The 11105-nt window shown below is 42.5% G+C and overlaps 1 protein-coding gene across 1 annotated transcript in view; it reads left to right on the top strand.

Annotated features, from left to right (window-relative positions):
• The window catches only part of tbk1 (TANK-binding kinase 1), a 45551-nt gene that overhangs the window by 15537 nt on the left and 18909 nt on the right, over positions 1–11105 (top strand). The window contains exons 5-11 of the mRNA XM_078567800.1: positions 751–932; positions 2787–2947; positions 4286–4396; positions 6288–6467; positions 8662–8858; positions 9830–9888; positions 10010–10101. Coding sequence (XP_078423926.1) covers positions 751–932; positions 2787–2947; positions 4286–4396; positions 6288–6467; positions 8662–8858; positions 9830–9888; positions 10010–10101 — 982 coding nt within the window. The remainder of the gene's footprint in view (positions 1–750; positions 933–2786; positions 2948–4285; positions 4397–6287; positions 6468–8661; positions 8859–9829; positions 9889–10009; positions 10102–11105) is intronic.

Here is an 11105-nt window from a genome sequence, read left to right as displayed (position 1 = left end):
CATATAGGCCCTGTATTGCCAACTCTTAAATGGCCAACATTCCAGGGTGGGGGAACGAAGAAAATGCTTCAAAGACATTCTGAAGCTCTCCTTGAAGCACAGAAGCATTGATATTACTGACAGGGAGGAGCTTGCTGTCAGCTGTTCAGAATGGTGGCACCTTGTCCTTCAAGCTGCATCGAGATTTGAGTCCCAACGTCTGAACGATGAGGCAGAGTGGCGGCAGGGAAGGAAAGAAAAGGAAGCAAATCCTGCACTGCGAATCCCACTACCTTGTGGGACGTCCCGCCCCATGGGCCCAAAGATTGTGGGTCGAGAATTGGCCTGTTCAGCCACACGAAGACCCATGGCAGAAACTTGTGACCCTGAATAGACATCATCCTCGAATCAAGGGATGACCGATGACGACGATTAGTTTTCATGGTGGGAGTTTAATGTGCATCATTGTGAAGCCAGGGTGGTGCAATACCACTTTTAGTCCTGCGAGGATAATAATTTATCCTTATTTCATATAACTCTGCACAGGGAAAGTTGATAAAGATAGACGTTCAGGATGAAGGAGATGAGACCTGCTAATGGGAACTGTTGTGAAGCCATTGACAGAGAGAAAGTGGTTCTATTTAAAAACCTGAACTCATAATAAATAGAGTGAAACCCTTTGATATCAATGTGTGTGTGAAGGTAGTGACTGCAGACACCATTCTGTCTCTGCTTCTGAACTTGACTTGAATCTCAATGTTCTTCCAACAGTGGCAGGCATGAACCACCTGCGAGAGAATGGGATCGTCCACAGAGACATCAAGCCTGGAAATATCATGCGTGTAATCGGGGAGGATGGGCAGTCGGTTTACAAACTCACTGACTTTGGAGCAGCCAGAGAGTTGGAGGACGATGAACAGTTTGTCTCGCTTTATGGAACCGAGGAGTATTTAGTAAGAACCAGTCTTCACGTTTTAAGAATTCAAGTATTGTATTTTAGAGTCAACAGTTGGGGTTCTAAACCAAGGGTCGAATCACAGCCTCGATCATCAATGTCAGACTTGCCTGTTCTCTTTCGGGTTTATACTAGGTCCTGGGTCCTATAACTCTGCCATCAAGTGGCTTATTTGTTGATCCCATCAATGCTCACGTTAGCTGGCCACCCAGGTCAGATTTACCCTCCCTCTGCCCCAAAGAAATACCACTGCTTCTGCTTGGTGTCTTCTCTGGGAACTGGGGTGTGTGTGAAGCCAGCAGAACTGTTCTGGAAACAGCAGCAGGGATGTGAATATTGGGAGAAGGGAGGACTAATCGGATATGGCCCCTATATAGCATTTCGGTAGGAAGAATAGGGAGGTCACTTATTTGGAAGGTGTGATTCTAGGTGGGGCAGAGGAACAAAGGGACCTTGGAGTAGAAGTACACCATTTGCATCTTTAAAATTCTGAAAGATTCTGATACAGTGAATTTTCTGAGACTGTTTCATCTTGTGGGGAAGAGCATAACAAGAGGCTGTCAATATGAAATCACCAGCAAGAAATCTAATAGGGAATTCAGAAGAAACTTCTTTATCCAAAGAGTGGTGAGAATCGCTACTACAGGGAGTGGTTAAATTGAATAATGGAAATGTATTTAAGGGGAGTCTAGACAAGTATTTGAGGGAGAAGAGAATAGAGGTTTATGATGATGGGTTTAGATGAGGAAAGACTGGAGGATGCTTGAATGGAGTATAAATACCAACATGGACTGGTTGGGGCTAATAATCTGTTTCTGTGCCATGTATCCTATATAATCCCTTGAATTATGTAATATTGCCATCCAATAGTCTGCTCATGCACCTGGCAGGGTGACCAACAGCCCCATATTTTCCGGGGCCACCCATAACTTGGCCTTCCATCCTGTGTCCCAGGTCAGGCCTTCCCAGCCTGCATTTTCTCCCTGATTTCTTCTTGTACAGGAGACTTTGTTTCTGTGCATGTGTCATGTCTGGCCTGGCACATATACGTAGCTCCAAGTTCTAGGATGAATGGATGGGCTGGTAGCTTGCCGCCACCCATCACCGCCCCGGCTCTTGCAGCTTCACCTCCTGCCAAAGCATACCTTAGATTTTGCTCCTGTCACCCAGGCAGCATTGGGCGAAGGTACTGAGGCTGACTGACCATTATCCAACCAGGAATCAACATCAGGAGGGACAGAAATTTTTGAAATATGGTTTTGTAAGTACCGCCATTTATTTTGGTGCCTGTATGGTTTGCTGGCAAAATCTGAGATCCCAGCCGGCACAACATGTCGGGATTGAGCTCAACTCATCAACGTTACAAGTTAGGGAAGGCAATAATATCCATCACTTGATATTAATATAATTTGAAATTGGTTTCATTAAACATATTGAGTTGCTTTGATGGAAAGTTGAAGCTGATGCTTCTGAGATTGCCCCACTATGTGACTAATCGTCGTGTCGCATGTAGGAAGAGTGAGGCTCTCCTTGTCTGAAAGTGGCATTAGGAGCAGTTGTCAATTTGCCGAGTTCTTCACTGCAGTCTAGTCCATAGGCTATTAAACCTCAGGGAAGGGGGGCGATGCTCTTAAAGAAATCTGCTCCCTGGTTTTCAACCTATGAATTCTGTGATTGTTGAAGAAAATAGATATGTTTAAGGTTAAATTTACATGTCTATCAGAAAAAATAATTTCAGACAATTAATAAATTAATATTTAGGGAAATAGTCGTCAAGACCGATCGGCCTTGCAATAGCTGTGTCCTCCAGTTTAGCCAAGAACTACTGACTGAAAAATAACAATCTGATTAGCATCCAGATATGTATGAACGAGCCGTGTTGAGAAAGCCTCAGCAGAAAATGTACGGAGCAACTGTTGACCTGTGGAGCATTGGGGTCACGTTTTACCATGCAGCGACTGGCAGTCTCCCATTTAGACCGTTCGAGGGACCCCGCAGGAACAAGGAAGTAATGTAAGTTTGTATATTTCTATTGTGTCTGTGTGCCTGTCTCCACAGATGGTGCTGTTTGCTGCTGGAGTGGGTGGATTGCATTCATCACAATATCATTTATTTCTCCGAAAGAATCAGTGACCAGTGAGGTCAGACTGAACATCGCCACAGCTGGGAACGTGGCTTTAAAATTTGTGTTTGGACGAACAAAGCTCAAGTAGTTTGTGACCTTTACTCACAGCCTGTACAGAGAGACCCCAGGCACAAATATCCTAACAACTAGGTTCCGTTATCGTTTGTGTGCATGCAGTCAATATTACCATGCAAGATGTTTTAGGTACAAAATAGTCATAAAGCAAACCCCACTCATCAATATATAAGGTTCAGAAATGTATGTTATCTATACCTTACTTTGTAAACTTAGCACCACAACTCTGTCACCACCCCATCTCCATGATGACTGCTGTGCTGTCTGACTCTCTATCTGATCTCAGGTTGTGAAGAAGTCAGAACTCCCTACAACTTAACGTTGACAAAGCCAAAAACCATCCTATTTAGCTTTGGCCTAAAGATCTGCTTTCTGATTCCTTCCCCCCGGCAACTCATTTAAGCTGTGCAATTTGGGATTCTGCTTGACTGTATGATGGCTTTATATCCCATGATCTAGTAATTGCCAAGACCACTTAGTTGCACCTCAGCAGCAACACCCACCTCTGCCTTGCACCTATCAGCACTGAGCACTGCCTGACACCTGCCATTAACACTTCTCGCACCTGCAGGTTTAACTTCTCCAGTGTTAGGCTTGCTGGCTCCTGCCCTGCCCACTGTGACATGTCCTGAATTCTGCTGCTCACATCTTATCCTACACTGTTTTCTTCTCTGAATGTTCCCATCTCTGTCAATCTTCATTAGGTCTCCGTTCCTCAAATCTCTAAATTCCAAACCCTCACCCCTGAGTCCAAATCTTTCCTTTATCCCGCTTTGCCCTGCCTTCGTCCCTTCTACCAGTTATGTTGCAGCTTGTGCCTCTGCTTCTCTGTCACTGTTATCCTATTTCATTTCTACCATCAGCTCTTGGCTGTCCAGGATTTAGAATCTGCAGTCTCTTCCTTAAACCTTGCGACCTTTCTCTCAACATTCAAGATTCTTTAATGCCTACCTTTAGGACCATGTCTTTGCTCATTGTCCTAATTCTTCTTCCTCCTGGTACCTGTTCCACCTCGAGGAAGGACCATGAGATATTTCGGATGTTAAAGATGCTGTATAAATATTGTGGCTTAGGCGCACAATGTTGCTCTGCCTTTGTAAAAGATTCTAAGTTAGTTTGTTGAATTAATTGTGCCATATGTTGTATTTTAGGTACAAAATAATCACAGAGAAACCCCCGGGAACAATATCTGGGGTTCAGAAATTGGAAAATGGGCCAATAGCTTGGTTTCACGGCTTACCGCTGTCTTGCAACCTTTCCAGGTAAGTCTGCTCTTGAAAAGAGTTAGCATGCACATTGATAATGTATTGAATATGATCAGTGGCCTCACCTAAAATTAACACGTTTATATAATCACTGGAACTTTGGTTGCTTTAGCTTCAGCGCAGGCCATATTTAGATAGAGATGAATAATAAATAGATCAGTTCAGTTTGTCTGTAAATTCTGTCTCTTGAGAAATGCATAAATAATATGAAAGTTTTTTTTTTCTTTCTTTTGCCCTTTCCTTCCTGTGGCCTCCCTGTGCATGATTCTGTTTCTGCCCAAAAGTTGCAAATGGTCTTGGGCCTCTGCAAACACGGAATACATCTGATGCTCCGTCGTGATTCTCTAATAGGTTCCACCCCACCCCCAACAGTAGCAAACGTTGTCTAGATCATTTTTGTGTTTGACCTCGGCTGATTTTTACCTCAAAACTCACCATGGGATAGCCTGATGAGAAATTGGGAGATTTCAGCAGTGTCCTCCTGTAGGTTTGCTGTATGATTGATGAACCTTTTTTCACTTGAGAACCTCAGAGAATCCCTGACACACCTTGTCAGGCAGCCCTTGTCACCACTGTGCTGATTTTACATTACATGTGTCCATCAGGTTGATGTGATGCGTCTAGGTGTATGGCTGAAGAGAGTTAGCACGCTTTCTGCTTTTGTGTGCTAGTTTGCTTCTCATTTTCAGCCTATGCTGCTGGCTAGCCACAATGTGAGAAGGCGATCCAAACATGCAATACTCCCTGTCAGTGCACAGTCTTTCCATCGGAAGCCCTCGTGGCGCAGCTGGATGCCTCGTGGTCCCAGGCTACAGCTTCAGAGGAACTCTGAGGTGGTTTGGTCCCCAAATTATGCAGCGTGCAGGCCCACTGGCATGTGGACATGTGCTGGCACTCATGAACCAAACTCCCAGCCATAGGCAAACAGCTCCACTGCCTTGTGAAGGCTGAGGCAGTAAAACCCTGGAGTGGGGCCCAAAGGCAGGCTGACGTCGAAACATGTCATCTTACTGCTAACTCCTGCAACCGAGCTAGTGCCAAGTGTAGTGTTTTGCATTCCTTTGAACTCAACCAGGGAGGTTGAGAGGGTGACCCTGGCGTGTGGGCAGCCCAAGGTCTCAACAGAATTTGCCCAGACTTGTGCCCTGAAGAGGACACTCCAGTTTTGCTGCAGGGCGTAAACACAACACGGGACAGTGGTTACGAGTGATAGGCCCAACTCGATTAGCGCAGAGAACTGGCACTACCCGCTGTCTTCGATGGTGGGGAGAGACCATCGTGTCCCCACAGCCCCCAACTAGTAAGGTGCTGACCTGCCATCTGCTTTATTGGGCGCTAGGAGCTTTGAGTCTCTGCTCAACAAGTGGATGGAATCCATCGAACCGGGCAAATAAATGAAACAAACAAAAGCAAACATGCTGCCAACTCTTCGATTGGCAAGCTGGAAGGTCAAGACCGTGTACACGGGATCGACAGACTTGCAGCTGGTCGATTATGCGCGCGAGAAAGTTATGGTCAACATGGAACTTGATAGGCTGAACACTGACGTACCTTCCCTACAGGAGAGCAGGCTCACCAAGAGCTGGTCATTAAAAGAAAAGGGTTACACATTCTCTGGCAGAGGAAGAGTTCATAGGAAATGCGTGAGCAAGGCCTAGGCTTCGCTGTAAAGAACTCTCAATGATAGAAGCCCCCATTAATGGTTCAGAGCCTGTTTTCTCCATCCACCCCATAGCTCTGCAATGTCATTCAAATCTGATTCCCATTGGCAATTAAATAGAAAATACTGGAAATAATATTTAGAAAATCATGCCTTTTTGTCATTTTAAAGTAATTGGTATAGAAACAGCAATCTGTTTTACTGTTTTACTGCCCTTTCTCTCCATAGAGGCCTGCAGTCCCTGTTGACACCTATCTTGGCAAACATTCTTGAGGCTGATCAGGAGAAGTGCTGGGGTTTTGATCAGTTTTTTGCAGAAACCAATGACGTTTTGCACAGGATAGTGATACACATCTTCTCTTTGCAGCAAGTCACGTTGCACAAGATTTACATCCAGAGCTACAACACGTATGTATACTTTCAAAGTGTGAAAATTCTGCAACTGTATGTAAGTTTTCAAGTGTAGAACCGTCTGCCAATGGTTAATGATCCATTGAGAAAGTAGATGATGTTGTGGAGAAGGCTGCCTTCTAAGTTGTTCCTTCTCCTATATTCGCGAAGGCTAGAGAGAATTCATGCTATGAATTGGTACCAGTTAGTCAATATCGCAAGGTAATATTTCGCTGAGTTTTAAATTGTTATGTTTGAGAAGTGTAACGAGCTTTTTAAAATAGCAGTAAAAGCACTGCCTCAAAAGTATTTTATCTATAATTTTTGAGTATGAGTAATATATAATACACTAGTTAGGGTGAGGTGGTGGTGTAGTGCTATTGTCACTGGACTAGTAATCCAGAGACCCAGGCTAATGCTCTGGGCATCTGGGTTCAAATCCCACCACAGCAGAATTCAATTAAAAAAAAGAAGAATCTGCGATTAAAAGTCTAATGATGACCATTGTCGATTATTGTAAAAAAAAAACCCATCTGGTTCACTAATGTCCTACAGGGAAGAAAATCTGCTGTCCTTACCTGGTCTGGCCTACATGTGACTCCAGACCCACAGCAATTTGGTTGACTCTTAAATGCCCTCCGAAACAACCTAGAAAGTCACTCAATTGTATCAAACTGCTAAAAAGCCTAAAAGGAATTAAACTGGACGGACCACCCGGCGCCAACCTATGCACCGGACAGCACTGTGGGTGCACCTACACCATACGGACTGCAGCGGTTCAAGAAGGCAACTCACCGCCACTTTCTCAAGGGCAATTGGGGATGAGCAATAAATGCTAGCCAAGCCGGCGATGCCCACATCCAATGAATAAGAAAAAAACTAATTGACCTCCTATGGATATTGGGAGCGAAGACCAAATGTTAGGCAGTGTCGGCTGTGACTCAGTGGGTAGCACACTCCCCTATGAATCAGAAGGTTGTTATTTCAAGTGTCACTCCAGGACTTGCCGCACAAATCAAGGCTAACCCTCCAGTACTGTGCAGGGAATGCTGTGCAGGGAATGCTGTGCTATCAGAGGCTTTCTGATGAGAAATGAAACTGGGGTCCTGTCTGCTCTCAAGTGGACATAAAATATCTCATCACACTATTTTGAAGAAGACCAAGGGAGTTAACTTTGGTGTCCTGGCCAATATCAATCAAGATCACAAAAATGGTCATTATCAGATTGTCGTTTGTGGGAGCTTTGGACCATTGTGTATACGTACAATTCTGTCCCAGTTTCAAAATCATATTATGACCTTATTCCTAAAACCTTGATTTTATAACTCAGCAGCAAATCTAGCAGCAGTTTAAGTAATAGATAAAAGCAAAATATTGCAGTGCTGGAAATCTGAAATAAAAACGGAAAATACTGGAAAATCTCGGCAGGCCTGGCAACTTCTGTAATACAGGTTAAGGAAGAACAGTCAACTGTGGCATAAAAACTTGGTCTGAATACAGAAATGCACGTTAGATTACCATTCTATCTATAACCATTGTTAACAGGGATCTAAACCCAAATTTTATTTGCTAAGATCTAGATTTTACTTTGCCAGCTTTTAACTGTGGGGGAAATGAATTTGTTTACCATAGTTAGAAGCCATGTCTTTATATATAATAGGATTTGAAGAAGAGTCATACGGACTCGACGTTAACTCTGTTTCTCTCTCCACAGATGCTGCCAGACCTGCTGAGTTTTTCCAGCATTTTCTTTTTTTTTGTTTAAATAATAAGAGTTTGTTGGAGTTTCTCTGAAGTACCGCCTGAGTCACAGTGCCGCAACTGTCGGGTGGGTGTAGTTTACAGAAGGACAAGTTTAAACTGAATAGGCAGATTCTAATTATAAATGCAGACATAGGAATTTATATAAGGAGCTGTGAAGTTTTGTAGAATGTACGCAGGCAGATGTTTAATAGAGCTGCTATATACTGTACACGTACAGTTTATATATTTCTATATATATACACACACACACACACATGTGTGAGTTATAGTCTTGAATTAGTAAAGTGCCCTCTGGCAATTATGTATTCATTTTCTCCAGCTGACTTGAGAATTGATGAAATAATGTGGATTCTTATTTAACAATAGCACAGTTTTGCATTAATAGATTAATTTTTCTTCCACCACGCAGTTGAATTCCGTCTGTTTATGGTTTCCTCTTTCCTTACAGTGCCCACGTATTTTATGACTTAGTCTACAAGCAGACTGAGATTGAGCCCCATCTGCAAGAATTGATCTTTGAGGGCCGACAGCTCGAGCTTGAACCCAATATACAAGCTGTCAATTTCCCTAAAACCTCTGAAGATAACCCTCTGATACTTGTGAGCAAAGAAGTCGTGAATACAGTGGGATTGATCTTCCAGGAGCGTAAGTTTATTGATTTTCAAAGTGTTTTAGATGAAAGCTCAGTTTACGGAAGTTTTCTTTTTTTATAACGGATATTGGAAACTGATTATCTTTTCAAATGTTGTATAAGCTTCTGTAATTCAGGTCAAGGAAGAACAGTCAACCACTGTGGATTAAAAGACTTGGACTGAATACAGAAATGCATGTTAGATTACCATTCCATCTGTAACCGTTGTTAACAGGGATCTAAATCCAAATTTTGTTTGCTAAGATTTAGATTTATACTGTACCAACTTTTAACTGTAGGGTGAATGAATTTCATTACCATAGTTAGAAGCCATGTCTTTATAAATAGGTTTTTTATCCAGAGATTAATGCAGCATACGTTATTGTTTGATTCATATGGGGCAACTCTTGCTGTTATCGCACTTCCCTGAATATCACTGATGCACCCTGCACTTACACTGTCAGCACAATGTGATGATGTGATAGCAATTTGATAGGAGGAGGAAAAATTAAGAATGGATCACGTATACAGCACAGAGGAAATGGAAACAAGACAGATGTTTTGTAATGATTACATCGCTCTTAGTTACATATTGACTGATAACTTCATTCCTCTGACTTCATTTTCTTCATCCCGTCATCCCATTATTGGCAGCTGTGCTTTCAGCTACGTCAATCCCATACTCTGGAATTCCCTCCCCAGCTCTCTCGCTTTTTACAAACCTCTTCTTCATTTAAGACCCTCCCTAAAATCTACCTCTTTGGCCAAAGTTTTGGGGCAGCCTTCCTGATATTTCCGTCCTTTTGGCTGGGCATTTGTTTCCTCCTGCACCTCTGTGCAGGACTTTGGGAAGTTTTTCTATGGTTAGTGTTTTCTGAGTGCAGGCTTGAGTTTGAGTAGTATTAAACCAAATTAGCACCAGAACCATGCCTGTATTAACCTGTGACCATCTATTACACTAACAAATTCATGTTTTCTATCGCAGCCTCAATTCCAAAGCTACATCCTCGTTACGATTTGGATCTTGATGCGTCCTGCACAAAGGTTAGAATTGTTTTGGTTTTTGTTTTTCTTTCTACTGTAATAAGGAACCCTGCAAACTTTTAACAATCCGCGAGAAATTCAGAGAAAATGTCAAACTGGATATTGTGCTTCCTATCCCTAGACTATTACTGGCGTAGTCTGCCAAGCACGGAAAATAGCCTCCACACTCTTGCATTATCAGGAATTGGTGCGAAAGGGTGTTCGGTGGATAATGTAAGTAACTTGTTTTCCTTATTACAAAGATATACAGAAATTTGCCTTTTTATATGCAGAAAAATGATTAAAGGTCAATTCCAGAGTCATCCTGTTGAAGGTTTTAGAACCCCTTTTATTTTTAAGAACACGTGTCTGCGTAGAACTTTTCCTCCCTTGTCTACCCCTACAGCGCTGACATTTATAATGGCGGCTGTGCCTTTACCTGTCTAGGCCCCAAGCTCTGGAACTCTTTGACCAAACGTTTGGTCACCTGTCCTGTTGTTGGTCTCCTTTGACTCCATTTTTGCCTGGTCATGCTCTTATGAAGCACTTGGAACTTTTTACTGCCTTAAAGGCGCTATATAAATGCAGGTTGTTGTGCTGCACTCGCATACGTAGCAATTTATTAATACAGTACCAACATTTTTTTTCAAGTGAAATTCATTTCTTGAGACCGTTTTTAGTCACTCCTGATGTACCCAGGCCATTTGTTTCTTTCTTGCAAAATAAAAAGTGTTGCTTAGACATACAAGGAAGTTCCAAGATATCTAGTGTGATGGCAAGTAATGATATTCTAGCACAATGTGAAAGATGCTGAAGATGTATGTGGTCTTTATTATAGCCACTGTATTGGATATCTCTGAACTGGTCCTGGATTTGCAATCATCTCTTTGTCTAAGAGAAAAATTGATGATTGTGACATTTTGAAATTTACCTGAAAAACAAAGAGAATTCAGTTCTGATTAAAGATCACAGACCTGAAATGTTAACAGTTTTTCCCTCCAGAGATGCTGTCTGACTTGCTGAGTATTTCCAGCCGTTTTCTGTTTTAATTAAAGAAAACTCAGTTATTGGGTAGAAGGGTGTTCCCTTGGACTTGATAACGCTCCGATTTCCTTGCCATCTGTCACTTGACTATAGCTTGACATTGTGTGAATTTTGTCCAAGCTTTCAAGATTCAAGAGAAAGCATCAGCTCAGAACACTCAAAAGATTTAACAGAAGACAAACAAAATCACGTGT

Source organism: Cetorhinus maximus, chromosome 22, assembly GCF_964194155.1.
Source record: "Cetorhinus maximus chromosome 22, sCetMax3.hap1.1, whole genome shotgun sequence".
Classification (NCBI taxonomy): domain Eukaryota; kingdom Metazoa; phylum Chordata; class Chondrichthyes; order Lamniformes; family Cetorhinidae; genus Cetorhinus; species Cetorhinus maximus.
Note: the sequence above shows the minus strand (reverse complement) of the source record. Positions and strands in the feature narration are given on the sequence as shown.